The 16,332-nt window shown below is 35.5% G+C and overlaps 1 protein-coding gene across 1 annotated transcript in view; it reads right to left on the reverse strand.

The window, feature by feature from the left end:
- LOC145499854 (uncharacterized) overlaps positions 1-16,118 on the reverse strand; it is a 31,877-nt gene extending 15,759 nt beyond the window's left edge. Inside the window, exons 1-8 of the mRNA XM_081479383.1 lie at positions 16,004-16,118; positions 15,670-15,776; positions 15,320-15,414; positions 15,056-15,164; positions 12,384-12,479; positions 11,330-11,384; positions 6,436-6,484; positions 3,668-3,715 (exon numbers count right to left, since the gene is read on the reverse strand). Of these exons, the coding sequence (XP_081335509.1) occupies positions 3,668-3,715; positions 6,436-6,484; positions 11,330-11,384; positions 12,384-12,479; positions 15,056-15,164; positions 15,320-15,414; positions 15,670-15,776; positions 16,004-16,025 (581 nt within the window). The 5' untranslated portion in view covers positions 16,026-16,118. The remainder of the gene's footprint in view (positions 1-3,667; positions 3,716-6,435; positions 6,485-11,329; positions 11,385-12,383; positions 12,480-15,055; positions 15,165-15,319; positions 15,415-15,669; positions 15,777-16,003) is intronic.
- Positions 16,119-16,332: the final 214 nt, after the last annotated feature.

The following is a 16,332-nucleotide window of genomic DNA, read 5'->3' on the forward strand; positions in this document are numbered from 1 at the left end:
ACACTGATCAGTCTCGGTTAATTTTAACAAGTGTTCAAAATTGTTATCTACATTTGTAGAACACACTGTTGGTTAGCATATACACAGTTTGTTTACTGGGTGCATGGAAAACTGTGAAGAGGGCATAGAAAGATTGTACCAGTTGTGTTGTGAATGAAATCCACAAGACATTTCCATCCACTGATGGAATATACACTGGTTTAAAATATTCAACGATGAACATCATACCAGAGTCTTAAAGGGGTATAATTTATTTAGGACAGGAGAGTCTTTCAGTCTTGGACATCTTCCTCCAAGTATACCAGTTCAAGGGGTTTATCGATTATATAACAAAATAACAGGGATGACATACTTTTCTCTGAAAGCATAGTAGCAATCTTTTCCAGTGGATTTCAAGTTAATGACAGAAGCAAACTGGTGAAATTTTGAAAATTGTATGCCACTGAAAAATAATCCTGCAGTTAAAGTCAGATTCCCTTCACCCTTGACTCCAGGAATAGAAGGTTGTGTTTGCCAGATAAAGTTACAACCATTTAAACAATTTATGCTGACAGAATATTGTGACCCTTCATTTTCTAACTCCTCAATTTCCTCACTGATCACTGGGGAACCGCATATTGGGCAGAATTTTAATAGTTCCCCGAGATTATCTTCATAGACTAGCAAAAATCTTTTGCTGCCAGAAGTATTGAAGCATTCCTCATACTCATTTAAACTTGATGCTGTACTTGTTTGAGAGGACTGAGATGAGCATTCATAGTCAGGATCATGGTCGATAGAAACACCTTCTGTTACTGAGGAGGATGGTGGAGAGAAATTAAGCTCAAAAGAGACTTCTTCAACTGGTGTTTCCTGAAAAGGAGCATTTTGTGAAGCTTCATCATTGCTTCCTTGTTCCTTCACCTTTGAGGAAGACTATTACGAATGCTCGCTGGAAATTTCCTGGGCAACATCTAATGGTAACTGCATGCCTTTATTGACCATATTGATCCCACCACTTGGGCTATCAGCTCTATAAGTATCAACCTTTGGATCAGCTGTTTCAGGTGTGCTTCTTAAATTAGTACTGGTTAGTGTGCATGCCAGGTCACGAGAAACAGTTTCACACGAAACATCAGAAGGAGCAGTGCCAAAAGAAACATTGTCAGAATAAATGGCGTCAGAGGAAATAGTTGTTGAACTTCTGGTTTCAGTACTGGTGCTTTCCTCATGAGAAGTCCCATCTTGCAAGTCTACCTTGCTTCTTTTTTGATTAAACACAAGCTCATCTAATCCCTGTCATCCAAAATTGAATTATTTTCATTGGGTATTTTGATAGTACTAGGGATGCGAGGTAACAAAAGAAAAATACACAATGCTTACCTTTGGAAAACTTTTTATAACTTACTGGCAGGAAATAAACAGACAACGAGATAACGCATTAACATAATATTTTTATTTCAGCTTTTATTAAATTACATGATGAAAGAACTTGTTAAGTTCAAACAAAGCAAAGTGAATTTTTTTTCTCACCTCTTGACGCTTCCGTTTGGTCACTCTCGCCACACTGGTGGCACACAATTTCGGTGCAGGTTTGCGTGCAAAAATCTTTCAACTTTCATTTTGCCCCTCCTAACAAGTTATTCCGACAGGTCCATGCTTTCATCGAAACAGCTTGGATCGAAATGATCAGAACACAAATATGGACACTTTGGTAAATTTTCTTTGGGTCGGCCAATGGCAATTACGCATTGCGCAACAATGCGGCATTTCAAGTCTTCACGATACTGGTAGGCTATAATTAGTGTTATATTAGAAATACTACCCTATTGATCTGTAACTTTAAACTGTATACACGCCTAAACGCTCCAAACGCAAGTCAAAAACCCACCATCAGCCCGCCATGTTGAAAGTCCGACAACGCACTGACATCATAATCTCCCAGCAAACTTTGCGCTGAAAAACATGGCGCCAAGCAGCAAGTTTGAAAGCACCAAATTTGACAAATCTAAGGCCGAGTATTCCAATGAAAAAACAAATCTGTGAGTTTTAGGCACCAAAACGGACTTACACAAAGGTAAATTCACTATTTTGGCCAGAATTGTTTTTAAGCCGAGGTTCCCTTTAAAACCCCTTTCAATAAATTTAAAGGTCTATTATCACAATGTCTCTATATTCCGAGGCAAAAAATAGTACTTTTTCTCTTTTTAGTCTTATCAACAGATACCCCTGCAAACAGGGTCACTTTTTTACTTAACAAGCAACAGTCACGTAACCTTCATACGGGACCACAAGAAGGATAAACAACAAACAAGAAAACAACAGACCTGGGAAACACGATAGCACAGTCACGATACCAATAAATAGTAAACAGACCTTGAAACTCCTCTGAAGAAGTACTATAACATTCAGATAATAAAACCTTGGCTAGTGCTTGTTTAATAAAATGCTCCTTTTGTTAGGGCTAAGGAAGGCTTATTATCAGAGGGAGCTCACACTTATCACCAGAACAATAGCTATTTATTACATTTGGCTTTTTGACAGTGCCGAGTTGCTCCACTTTGGACAACCACTGTCAATGAGAGGACACCACTCCCTAATGCTTATGTACCATTGATTCAAAATCAATAAAATGACAGCACAAGGGCTTATAGCACGAGCAATGACAAACCTTTAACATTGTAGCTGTGAAAAAGGCGGACAGAAGCCACCAAAAATTTAGAACAGACAAGACAGATCAGAATACAAAAACCTTAAAAGTGACTATCAATGATCACAACACTGGGGCTAGTATATTTGGGTTGTGTATGGGATACTGCGTCAGAAAAGTTTTTGATGCATACAAGAATAACACATGGTGAAAACTATCTAAGTTTACACAAAAATAAGACATCCTAACATTCTTCAGTCCTAAATGAGGATAACATAATGTAAATGTGTCTCAACACAATATTACCAAAAATGTAAAACAGAACACATGATTACTCCACAATAGGGGGCTATAATTAGAAGCTTTTTTTTCCTTCTTCAAAAGCGAGAATTATATACATGTAATTTCGGGGGTTATTTTTTGGATGGCTTTTGGGTGCTGGGTGGTGTCATTTCCGGAATTTTACCCTGATGTTTTTTTTTTAAAAAAATTAAATAAAACACTTATACTGGAACAATTATGAAAGCCAATCCACCTTCACTTAAATTTTAAAAACTTAATTTTCATTAAACCCTGGTGATTCAAGTCACAGAATTTCACAAGCACAAATTATAGGTAAAAATTGTTTTGTGTTTTATATAACTCTTATATAATCTTTGACTATTCAAAACAATGATGCATATTCTTAACTCTGTGCTGATGACTGAGATCAATTCAAAATCGATGATTGTTAGTCAGGAGCTAGTTCCCATAGGAAAAAATATTCTGCAGTGGTTATTAGAACTTTGTACTAAAAGATTGATCACAAGTTTAAGCCTTGCCTATTGACACACTGAAGATGGCCCACTTGTGTGCATGCATGCATGAATGAATGAGTGAATGAATGGCCACAGTAGTTTTAGATAACATGACTAACACACAGAAAATAATAATATTAATTAGGAGCAGCTAAAACTATTTCAGCCCAAAACGTCCTGTCCTGTTAAGGAAATAAAAGCTCACATATTCTATTTTAAAGGAATAAAGTTAGGTATTTACCTCAGAAGCTTCTCCCAGTCGTCACAGTTTAAACAGACAGTCTCCCAGCTGAAAAATACAATATGCAAAATACCACATCAACTATACAATCAACTCCCAGCAACCATCTTCCTTTACAAAAATTTTTCACAAGCAGGTGAATTCTTCAAAAGAGGAGAGTTCTAGTTTTGATACCCTGAGCTGTTGTTGTGTTTTGAGCATTGAAAAACACAAACAAAAGGTGCAACAGAAGAGAGAAAGAAGAAGCCAAACAGTGCTACAATTACAGTGCTTCATTAAATATGCTTCACATGGCCCCAACATTATACCACCAGCTGGTCTGTATGGCTAATTAACATAACAGCCTCATGGTTTATTTAATTTTCTCTAACTCAGCAAATCATAATAATAGAAATTTAATACACAACTTTCCATATATGGTGGAGCTATTTCCATGTTAGCAAACATTACCTTAGCATGTTTACTTAGCAAAGTGTTAAAATACAATTCATAGTGGTAACTATCATTGTCATACATCTCACTCGTGCCTATGTATGTACACATTTTGACATCAGAATTTCCCTTTAAAATTAATTTTGCCCATGTTTGTTGTCAGAGCTATCTGTCAGATGGCTAAGAAAAGAAAACTTGAGTAGATCAAAATTGCTATGTTTGACATGTTTACATATGTCATATTCCTCCTAATTTAGCCAAACAGCACATTTGTAATTATTATGCACAGCCAGAAAAAAATATAGATATTTATAAATTCATGACTTCAGGCAGATGATAGATTAATACCATGCTGATCAAAGTAAAATATCTAAAAGAAAACCAAAATTTCACAGTGGTATGCCAGATTCATATATATTTTGTGTAGCATGCACTAAATAAAGCAGCAAATTAATATGATTTTGCAAAACACATGCATGTGAACAAATACTAACTATTATTTTCAAAAAACTAACTGATCTGTTTCACAAAGAAATGAATTCGCAGTTGTGCCATTTTACATTATTCCATGCAGTTTATTTCACTTATTTGAAAACATATTTGAAAGAAGTGATCTCAGATAACAGAAAATATGAAGTTGGTAGCCTTGAACACTGGAATAATTTTTCAAATTAACAAGACCCTACAGAGCGACCTGCTGTGAGTTTCCACGCAGATTTCAGAGTATTCATGCTTGAATTCACTAACAGCTTAATGTAAAACCGGTATTCACAAACAAATATGCAATGCATACATGTGAGTTATTTAATGGGGGGAAATCTCAATAAACAACCTCTTGAAACTAATTACTGCTAGGTTGACTTAATGACATTAAGTGTTCACTGAAACAATATTAAAATGTGATTGGTGTCACACACTCATGGTAAGGAAGATTGTAATCACCAAAATACAGCACTGTATATAAAAAGATGGCACTTCTCATCTCATTCCATAGTCATATCAAAAGACAACTGATTAAAACCAGTTTAGAAATTCTTGCAAATGCCAAAACTTCAAAAACGTTTATAAACTGCAGCCATACATGTAGATAAAGCTGTTAAAGTCTGAAAATAATACAGATTAGTATTATTGTTAGTTTTATACTCTAGCTGGGCAGTAATTACACCCCACATGGAACACAATAAACTTATCATTTAAAATCTGGAATCCACTTAGTGTCCAAAGATGATAAAATTGTGATAACAGGGTGGACAGAAAATCAGTTTTTCAGCTAGCACAAACAGAACTGGGATGTACTTGCCTGATGTTCATTTTCATGAGGCAGTAAGAAAAAAAATTACCCACCAGTCAGCACAATTAACCAATTTTTAATTAAAATTAAAATTCAATCTCTAACAACACTTCAATCTGTAATTCAAATTTTTCCAAATTTTAAACCAAAAGAAAAAAAACCTAACTTGCCCATCAAGCAAGTGGAGGATGAAATCCACTAGCAAGACACAACTTTCCTTTCTTGGTGGATAACATGATTTGGCCAAATAGCCACGGGGCAAAATGGACGGGTTATTATAATATAATGAATATAATTTATTGTTCAGAGTAATAGACAGTACTGATCTACATTTAAATGTCCTTCAACCTTCAAAGGGTTGTTCAAAGCCCAATTATACTGCCCACGGATTACCGAGAATTATGATTTTATTTTTGTAACTTTTCAGTGAGGTTTTCTGGTAATACTGTATTCCTGTCCATTTTGAGTTTCAATAATCTCAAACTACACAAAACATAAGCAGCGAAAAACATTTTTACATGACAAAAGTTAATACTTCAGTTAACGTTTAATCAAGGGTTAGTGTTAACCGGCTTTCGAAAAACTCAGCCCTGGTGATTGGAGTTAAAAAAATCCTATAGAAAAACAAAACATCAACAAGTATTTGCTAAGTACATGTCGCATTCACCCAGGCTGTGTATTACCTGTACCTGGTGTTGCCCCCAACACTTGCATAGACTTGCTCATCTTCTTAACTGTTTTAGCATCGTACAGTGAAACTCAGAAAACCATGAACACCAGATTGATATTGTGTAGCAAAGGAAAAGCCAATTAGATGTGAGAAAACTAAACCGCAAACAGAAACAGTAATTTGGTTGGTAGTTTTGAGGCTTGCTCGCATGTCATAAACTTTATTGTGATTAGTCAGTACACAATTGACCAGTCAGAATCAAATAAGGGTGTTCACAGTTTTCTGACTCACACAGTAATTGCTCAGCACAGTCCAAGATTTGAACATTTTGGCTTTCTCACTGATACCTCAGTGTGTTATTCATCACTTACTCACCCTGTTCGCCGTCCCTTCTTTCCTATGATTTCACGGTAAAGTCTCAAATCTGGTGAGATAAAAGAATTATTGAAACTCCAAAGTTTACAAGCATAACCTTGAGCTCAATTTCTAAACTTGAATTATCTCACAAAAGACAATTTTAAACTTACAAGGAGTGGACAAAAAGTCCCTAAGAAACCTCGTTCTAAAAGTTCAGGGGTTTTCTGAACAAACAAAGAAAAAGTGACAATGAAATAAAAAGCACATATAGAATCTGTCCCATTCTCCACTACTGTTAAAAATCAATTATGGCAGAACAGGGTTTTTTTTCAAGAAAACATTTTATTCTCTTGATTTACTGATGGTGAAATGACGTGCCAAGCGCCTTAAAATGTCGATACCTAATCAGAAGGTGCCTCGCTAAAGGTTATTACGTAAAGCACAACAAAACTTGTCTGACATTGCCAATGTTAGCATCTTTGTTGGTGTGCACTTTATCCTTCCTTGTGACATTATTGTGTAACAACAAATTATCTCCCACTGGTTTTCTTCGTGTGAAACCTTTTGTTTTGTCCCAGGTCTCCACAAGATATACTGAGGACAGCGGGAATGGGCTTTGAGTATTTTTCACATAATCATGGTTAATCCCTGACCAAACTGCATAAAATGTCAGATCTAGTAGTGGCTTCTGGCCTCAACTTACAGCCGTCCTTTCTACTCATTCTTTAAGACTAATAAGTTCTCAACAAATTTTCCTTCTTCATTTAGGAAAAATATAGTTGAGAGCACTGTGACCCCAAATGTCTCTTACAACGTTCAATGATATTAAATCAGCCATGTTAAATTATTTCAATTTTCCCTGAATCAAAATAGAATTTCCCATGACTTTTTCCTGGCCTTGAAGAATTTTTTGTCTCTGACCATTTCCTGACCGGTGACAACCCTGATAATACTTTAATTTGGAATCTGCTTTAATTTGCACGACCCATAAGATCTCAAGAAAACGCTGCAGGTTCAGAAATTCTTGTTGACTTACAGCAGCTAGATTAAAGAAGTAGATTAAATTATACACATGAAACCATGCACAGGGATCACAATATTATCATTGAAAGCTTATAATGTTGTGATAAATGGTCAAAGATTACACTGTAATGTGTTGCAATTATTAAAAGGTGTTATGTTATTAACATAACAGACTTTGTTATAGTTAAATGCTGCTGACTGGGACACATTGTGCTGACAAGTTAGTACCAATTTAGTCAAGCACGTAACAAAATTATTTGAATACAAATTGACATTACAAAAGGCAGGAAAGAACAATAAAGAGTCCCAAAAATGTTAATATACAAATCAAACTTTGAGTTCAATTGGAGCTCTCAGCTTGGTTAACACGTTACACTGTGATGCATATTTGTGATGATAATGCTGAAGTGGGAAGAAATTAGGCAGTACATACAAGTTCACTGTATTGACTTTGTATAATCAGGTGGTGTACCTGAAATGCTATTGGTGGGTTGAAATTTATTGCCTGGATGCAACCCTAACTTGTAAGTAGTGATGCTTAAACAACATTTACTCTTATTCCATTGAGAGTGAGTGTTAGCAATTAAGAGATGATCCACTTTTAACAAGAACTTCTCTAGCTTCTACAAACACACTATGAGACAAGTTAGAATACCTGTACATGTCACAAATGACAAAATTCAAGATAAAAACTTTTTCCATTTTGATCTTAATGCCTCAGCAAAATTCCACATTTAGAATCTTTCAAAACAGAAATATTGCTATAGATTTGCATTTGGTAAGCTCAACAAATGTAAACAATATATGCTTGGCTGGTCACAAAACTGTGGCTGTTATAAATATTCAAACCTCTGGCAGGATTCTAAAAAGGCTTTTTTGTGGCCAGACAAAGAGTGTCAGTTTTGATTCATACTAGTGAAGAGTTCATTTTGTGTTAGTCCTTAAAAGATCTACATTTTAAGACCTAAAATTTCCCAAACCACCCTAAATCCAACCTCAAATATAGTAAATCAAGTTAAGTTTAGATTATGCTAAATTAAAAATATATATATACTACAAGCGTTGGACAGGATCCATATGGGTCACTGAAAATCTAGCAAACCCCAAACTGAATAAACCTTAATTTCCAAAGAAGATTTTATACCTACATTTTAAAGCAGCTGAGACAAAGACTGGAGTGAAAATAATCCCACTGAAAAAGCCATGAGCTTCTTGCCTGAAGACGACTTTTTAAAACATATGCAAAACATGCAAGCCCCATGAAACATTTATTCCTTTCTGTTGTTTGTTCTGACATGTGACTAAGCCTAATTGCATTTTCCTTGTAACCCTACAATGGCTTTTTAATTTGAATCTTGTCAACAGCCTTGGGGAACAATGAGGCTGCTTAGAGCTCATTGGAACACAGCAAAAAACGGAGTGTAAACACTCACTGCTCTCAGGAAACAAGCTCTGTGATTGGATCCTCAACTGGCCTGTCACCTGCTGCACAAAAATGGCTCCATTCATTGGAGCTACAATATCAACAAAGACTATAAAAACACCAAATGTATGCAAATTGGATTTCTTAAATGCATGACAAATTTCCATGACAAAGCTTATTCACAGAATGTTTGGCAGCAGTAAACAATGGCTTGAAAGGCATCTCTAGACAACCAAGCAGAAAATATCAAAAAGAAAGGAATAGAATTTCTTGTTTCTTTCAAAACAACCAAAATCTGGTGAGCAGTTGGAACTAAGAAAATTCAAGTCTTTGCTGCAATTGCTTGAAGCAACTCTGTTATTAATTATAATAAAATTATATATCCCATATTCAAATTTCACATACAGTACAGCAAAACTGAATGATATTTTTCATTCAGATTTTTCTTAGCTCTTTGATTATTTTTACTCTGAATACAAGGAAAAACAAAGGATATCAAAAACAAGTATAAGAAACAAGTAGTTTTGTCCTTAACAGAACTTTAATTATATAAGTGCTGTTTGAAAACACACTACTCCAGACATGAAATCTTTTCCTAGTTGACAGTACAGCCATGCAGTATTTTGACTATGTCTAAGAAAGGAAAATAAACAAGTTAAATCAAACTGAAGAACTGTGATAACATTAAAAGAAAATATACAACAAACAATTTCCAGTTTAAAACTGCTAAAGTACAAAATAGTGGTGTACATAAAAAAGGTTACATGTACTTTTAGAAATAATTTAAATAAAAGATATATGGAATAAAGTAAAAACTTCTATCAAGAATAGAAATGCCACAGTACAAAATAATACATTTCAAAACAAGTCAAAAACTTGTTGGCATACATTGAGACACTGAATCAACAAAAACAACATATTTGTTTAAACTGGTATAAATACATTTAGTCTCCTACACTGGAATATCCCTAGAGAAAAATCAATATTATTCTGAAGGGGAATTGCAAGCGTGCTTGTAAAACCACTCAGTCACTCAGAGATAGATTTTTGGTGGGGAATTTTTTTGAGGAATATTGAGCAATGTTAATGCACCAACCAGTTTGGTTTTCCCAAGCCTGGGAATTGTTGAAGAGCAGTCTTTCAAAGAAGCGTCATCCCGAATTATAACGTCTAATTCAATGAAAAATTAGATGCTAGTTTTCATAATTCAGTACCTTTCAATTTTCCATTTACTCGCTAAACAGATGAGAGATGACAGTTCAAACTGAGTGTTATGACACATAACCTTGCTGACAGCAAACTATCAAAATCTAAAATTCTACACCAACTTATACCATTCACATTCTTAACAATATTCTTCTTTCCTCAATAATATACCTATATTAAAAACATGTCAGAATTTACGGTTCACAAGACCATTTCAGAAAAAACCCGAAAACCCTTTGTCCCTGGTAGTGACAAATTATATTATTTACAACACTAAATAGCTGACAGGTCATAAAGGACATTCTAAGATAATACATGCCTCTATAGGCACCAGTTGTAACTGTCAGTGGTAATATTTGACGATTGGGCAGTTTTGATTTAATTAATCTAACATATTGAGCCTGGGCAAAAAGGAAAATAAAACAAAGGAAATTGTTAATTATTGTCCCAACATCAATGTGACCTCTTTTGTTTAATCCACTCTCCTAAGCCTGGGCACCTTGTTAGAATTTTAAATATCAACATTGGCCTAAGCACTGGATGTAGAAAAAACATGCTTATGCCATTGCTTAATCTACAACACAAGAAAAATGGTGTAAAACGTATCTGATCTTAAAATAATTAGTCAGTCTGCACAGTACAGATCACCAAGTATAAACCTGGTATACGGTAGTCTAAACTGAATTATTTTAACCAATTGCATGCATCTACAAACAAAAATATGGATGCAAATCTCTCACCACACTAACTGCACTGTGTCATTTAAAAGACAATTGACACAAAAGCTGCCCCTTGCCTGATCTCACTAAGATAATAGAACCAACAACAAATTCAAAAGACTCAAAAGCTCTGATGTTACACTGCTGTGACAATACCACCTACTAAAAAGAAATCTCTTGGCCACAAATAATGACCACACCATGCTGCCTTAGTAAGTTTCTGAATACTACCCAAATTTACCACTTCAATACATTAATTAACACTGAAGCAGTGTCATGTTGAAGCTTCCATCTAAAAGAAGTGGTCAAATAAATTTTACAGCTCATACAATTCTCCTAGTTCCTTTCACTACCACATGTAACTTCCAAATAAATTTAAATGTCAATCATACAGCATGCCGGACCCTGTAGTAAGAGAAAAACTGCCCAAAACTCAGGAGTACCATCCAAAGTGCAATGCACTGATTAAATTGTGGTATTACCTGATATAAGCAAGTTGTTAACAACAGCAATCACACAATAATTATGGTCATGTACCTACCATCAAAGTACCAATAAATGTTATTGCTGCCATCACGTCCAACAGGCTTCACTCGCTAAAATAAGAATAAAGGCAGGAAAATTAACACAGATCACTGTCAATAAAAGGGATCACCTTTGGATGACACAGCTACATGTAAAGCCTGATGCTAAATTCTACTTCTGATTAAATTTGCTGGATCATGTCTCACCACATGTGTAATAAACATTCACTCAAGAAATATTTGTTGCATTAGGTTTAATAGACAAGCCAATTAGCAATAAATCATCAAAATTTAACATTTTTTTAAGCACTCTCAATGCAGAATTCAAAGTAAAACACAGTTTCTAGACACATTAGCATTATTATCAGACACAGCAATATTTTAAATTGCCTTTGAATTTTCTAGATTTATCAAAATTTGTCAAAACAAAAGAAATCATTTATCAATCCATCAACCTTGATGACATTTTTGCTGATTTATTCTCCTTCAAAAAAACTTGGAGCAACATTAACATTTAAATTAATGTATTGAAATAAATCAAGTGTATCATTTGTCTAGAACATTGAATTAACAATCAAACTTGGCATCCTCCTTTTCTTACAGGCTGGCATTAACTTTATTTGCAATCTTAAATCATAACAAATACAATGGCAACAGCTTCCAAAGTTTTCTGAAAATAACCCAAAGATTGCTGAAGATCACCCAAACTTGAAGATTATCCAACATTATCAAAAGGTTTGCAAACACTTTTGAAAATCATCAATGGTTTTTGGAAGAGACCAAGGGCAGTGGCCCCAGCCCAATAATTGTATAGCCCAAAGCTATTCATAGCCTATTATTCATAGTCTGCACTACTCAGGGTTGCTGTAGTAGACAGCTGATTTTATCAGTTAACTGTTAGCATAAAAGTTGACCCTGATTACAGACTTTACTAAGATGATTCATTACGCTCCTTGATAGCTGTGATTACAAACTTTTTCCTACCTTAAACCCTACTTAGCATCTACATGTAATTCATATGCACAGACTTCAGGCTTTGAAGGAAAAAATACCCAACCATGGCAAACTTACTGAAGAGTTAGGATTTAAAAAGTCCTTGACAAATTCCTTCAATTCTTCATCTTTGTCTTCAGCCAAATAATCTATCAAATGCTTTAACAGCAATACCTGCAGTAAGCAAACCAATAAAACATATTGAAGGCAATCCAATGAGCACCAAAAGTAAAACTCACCTTATCAACTGAAAATACTGATCAATAGCAAAATTCTGATTGTGAACAAACTACAGAGAGTAGTAGGAAAGAGGCCATTTACAACATACATGTACATGTATGGTTTTCAAAGTTGCCAATGTTATGCAAATATTTTCCTTGTATGCAAACTCTTACCTGTAGAAGGTTCAAGAGAAGTGAACCTCTTGACAAAGTTTCTACACGTATAATACTGAGTTTGCACGCAAGGAAAATATTTCCCGAAAATCTTACATCCTCAAAAAATGGCTGTCACAATGAGTCATTGGGACAGTTGCACGTGTAATATTACATCTTGAAGTAACAGGTTCAAGTAATTTCTAGCACTGCAAATGCTTAATTTTAGTTCTGATAAAATGCTTGAAAAAGCACGGAAAACAATGCGACCCTTGTTGGCATAATGACTAACATATTGTTTTGCTACACATTTCACTAGTAGGTTTTGGCAATCGAACAGTGTCATGCTTTACACAAAATTCAACGACCAATATTCTCCGCCATCAGAATCCCCAAAATAATGTCATATTGCCAATAATATTGTGTCTGGTCTGCACCGTCTACATTGGGGAAAATCTAAAATTTCCACAACAATTTTTAACCCCTTTTAGAAATAAAAAACAAGTTGTTGCTGTGTAGCACTTTGACTGAATTGAATTACTTCACTTTAGTTCAAAATTAAGGTTCTAAATGGTATTTTTTGAGATGTTTCAGGAAAACCCCTTCATCAATTGCAAATGAAGCATTAAACAAACATTACCGTTCACGTGGCTAAGACGTAGATGCAATCTTAATCCCCTCCCCACTAGAATCAAACACCCTCTCTAACCAGCAACCACAATGATTTTATTCAAGCCATCATAAACAACTGGGCACTCAGTAATGCTCTTTGTCTGAGGACATATACATGTAATGTATACGTCCTTGGTGGTTGTGCATGACACAACTTAGAAGATAATTCATGGGGCAAAGCTCTGAAATGGAATTCCCCTAGAAATACGTAAAAAGGACACCATTGCTCCTTTAGTTCGGCCATGAAAAAACATTTCTTAGCATAGTGTTGTGGAAAGGGCTATTCATGTGCTTTGAAATAATTTTTAATTTTTAATAATTAATTATAATTTAAATATAGTTTTTAACTGTAGACTTGTTTTGCAACTAATATTCATACTTTGTACTATTCTAAGTTATTTTATAGTTACTTGTAGAAGTTTAGCACAGAGGGCCACTGGTTTATCAGTTCATACTGTCATGTGTCACCCTCTCTAAATAAAGTTGATTATTATTATTGTTATTGTTATTATTATTATTATTATTATCATTATTATTATTATTTATTATTATTAATTACATGTATACATCCCTGACAGGGAAAGGACTTACATACTTTCATGTACATCATCATAAGAGGGTTGCAGCTGCTTGATTGAAGTGCTCACTTGTTTGAGCTTCAACAAGCCTAAATGTACGTATTTGTAAGTCTTTTGTGAGAAATGATTGCTTCTGACATGCTGTCATTCAGGACGCTCACCCATCCCCAAATTTGTGGTTAGTGCTCCCACCCCACCCCTAGTCAGGGTCAGTGCTAGCCTACAATGATGCAATGTGGGTCTTCCAGTACAATTTGTTGCTGCACTGAACTAAATTGAAGCGTGACACTAAAATGTAAAGCTTCCCCACTGCTTCTGCATTACAATAAATTAACGTGGGACTCAGCTTTGAATTCATACAGTCTTAAAGATGCGAGCAACATTGTAAATTGTGAATTCAAACTGTGCGATGAAATGTGATCTAGAAAAAGTGAAGGACAGTTGCAAATAACAAAAAAATGAATATTTCAGATTGAAAAATATGTTCCTCCTTTTCATAGTCTCCACAGTCTACAAATGTACCATCACCAGGTTATATTGTTGAAGTGTACTATGCTTATGATATCAAAACAGTTCAACAGACAATAGTTCCATCAACAATGACAACATTATCATGGCTAGTGGACAACAAAAACTTAACATAACAAAATTAACGAGGAAAAAGGTTACGTTGTCACTTTACATTCACATTAAGGTTTGAAGCTTAGTTTATTTTCCAGGCTAATTTGAGCTCAAACTTATATCCAATTGCAAAGGCTTTAGGATTATCACTTTTGCACTTGACCTTCGTTAAAATGATATGCACTATATCACCGTTAGGTATAAGAGTTCGACATTGAAATTACAGATGAAAATATTTTACCGGGTTCAAAAGAGAAATATGAAAGTGACTCGCACGGTTCGCGTCGAGCGCCATTTTGCATTGAAACCCCACACTCGCTCAATTTGTCGCACTTGTTGAAACTGTGCAAGCGAATTTCTTGTCCTTGTACAATTTGCGAAAATAATTAGTTTAATCTGTTAACAGTATTTAGCCTATCAACCTCAGAACGTTCGAGGCATGACAAACAAAACGCCCACATCGATAGTCATTAATGTGAAAAACCAACTCGGAAAAAAAACTCACCCGATTCTCTGGGCTAAATTCTTCGTAATGTTTTCCTTCCTCGAACGGACACCACTCTGAAGACCTTTTCTCCAGCTCTTCTTCTAAGACTTCCTGCCATGTAGTTGTCCTTCAGGAAAAGTGAATTGCAGCACAATTGAATAAATAGGCCAGTACAACAGAGGGACACAGCTGAGAACGTGAATCGTATCAGCTGAGGTTTTCATTATACGCCATTATAAACGCTTCCGTTATCAGAGTAAAACATACAAATACTTCACTCACTTTACATCCCGTTTGGGGAGTAAGATTCGAAGAAGGTCTGAGAATATTCCAAACAGGGTCGAGTTCTGGGGCTCCAAGAAGGCATTCTCTAATTCCTGTTAAGCAAGACAAGCCGTCAACACAATCCAACAGCAGGAATTAGAAATCAACCGTTCAAGATAACGTAAACTCAAGTACAAGCAGCAAACGGACAACTTGTAAATTGGAGCGTGAGTTTAATCAACAACCATGATACAAATCTCGCTAAAAATTCCTACAAAGTCTAAAACTACGAGGAAAAAATGCAAGATTAAGCGAGTTCCATAGGATTAAGTGTTTTCTTTGCAACAAACTATCGTTTTAATGCGCACCTCGGCTGTGAAGCGGACGAAACCAAACTTCCCGTGGAATACCCGCAGGAACTGGGAAACAAAAACAAATTCCCACATCGAGCGCATTCCATTTGCCGACAAAGAACCTAGAAAATTAAAAGAACAAAAATGCTATCACCAATTTCAGTTTTTAACCGAAATCTTCCACAAAACGCTGAAGAATTGAAATCTACAGCGTGTGACAAGTTGAAATTTGAGTTCACGCGATGACAGCCCACAATTAGTCACAACCAGGCACAATCGCGTGATAATTCAGCAAAGCGACGAACAGCTCCAGGACAGGCAAGAAAAGTGCACAGCCACCAGAAGTTACCTTGTTTGTGACGTCTCCGCATCTTCAACAAGACGCCTCAGGTTTGTAAAAAGTCAGAAAATTTCATGTTAGTTTGCAGGAACTCGAGCACTTCTCACCTTACTCCGCCTCACTTTCGTCCTTCAAAACAAAAACGTCATGTTTGGCCACGTGATAACTTTGTCAATCAAAAGGGCGTTGTTATAGTAACCATTCTTCGAGGGGCGTAAGTAGGTTGGTGCAACGTGGAGGAGTGTGAGTGACCTTTACTGTTTTGCTAAGAAAAAAATTAACGTTTTGAAAAGACACCAGGAAACACATCAGAACCGATCAAATATTTGTCGTAGAAA

Source organism: Orbicella franksi, chromosome 10 (assembly GCF_964199315.1).
Source record: "Orbicella franksi chromosome 10, jaOrbFran1.1, whole genome shotgun sequence".
Lineage (NCBI taxonomy): Eukaryota > Metazoa > Cnidaria > Anthozoa > Scleractinia > Merulinidae > Orbicella > Orbicella franksi.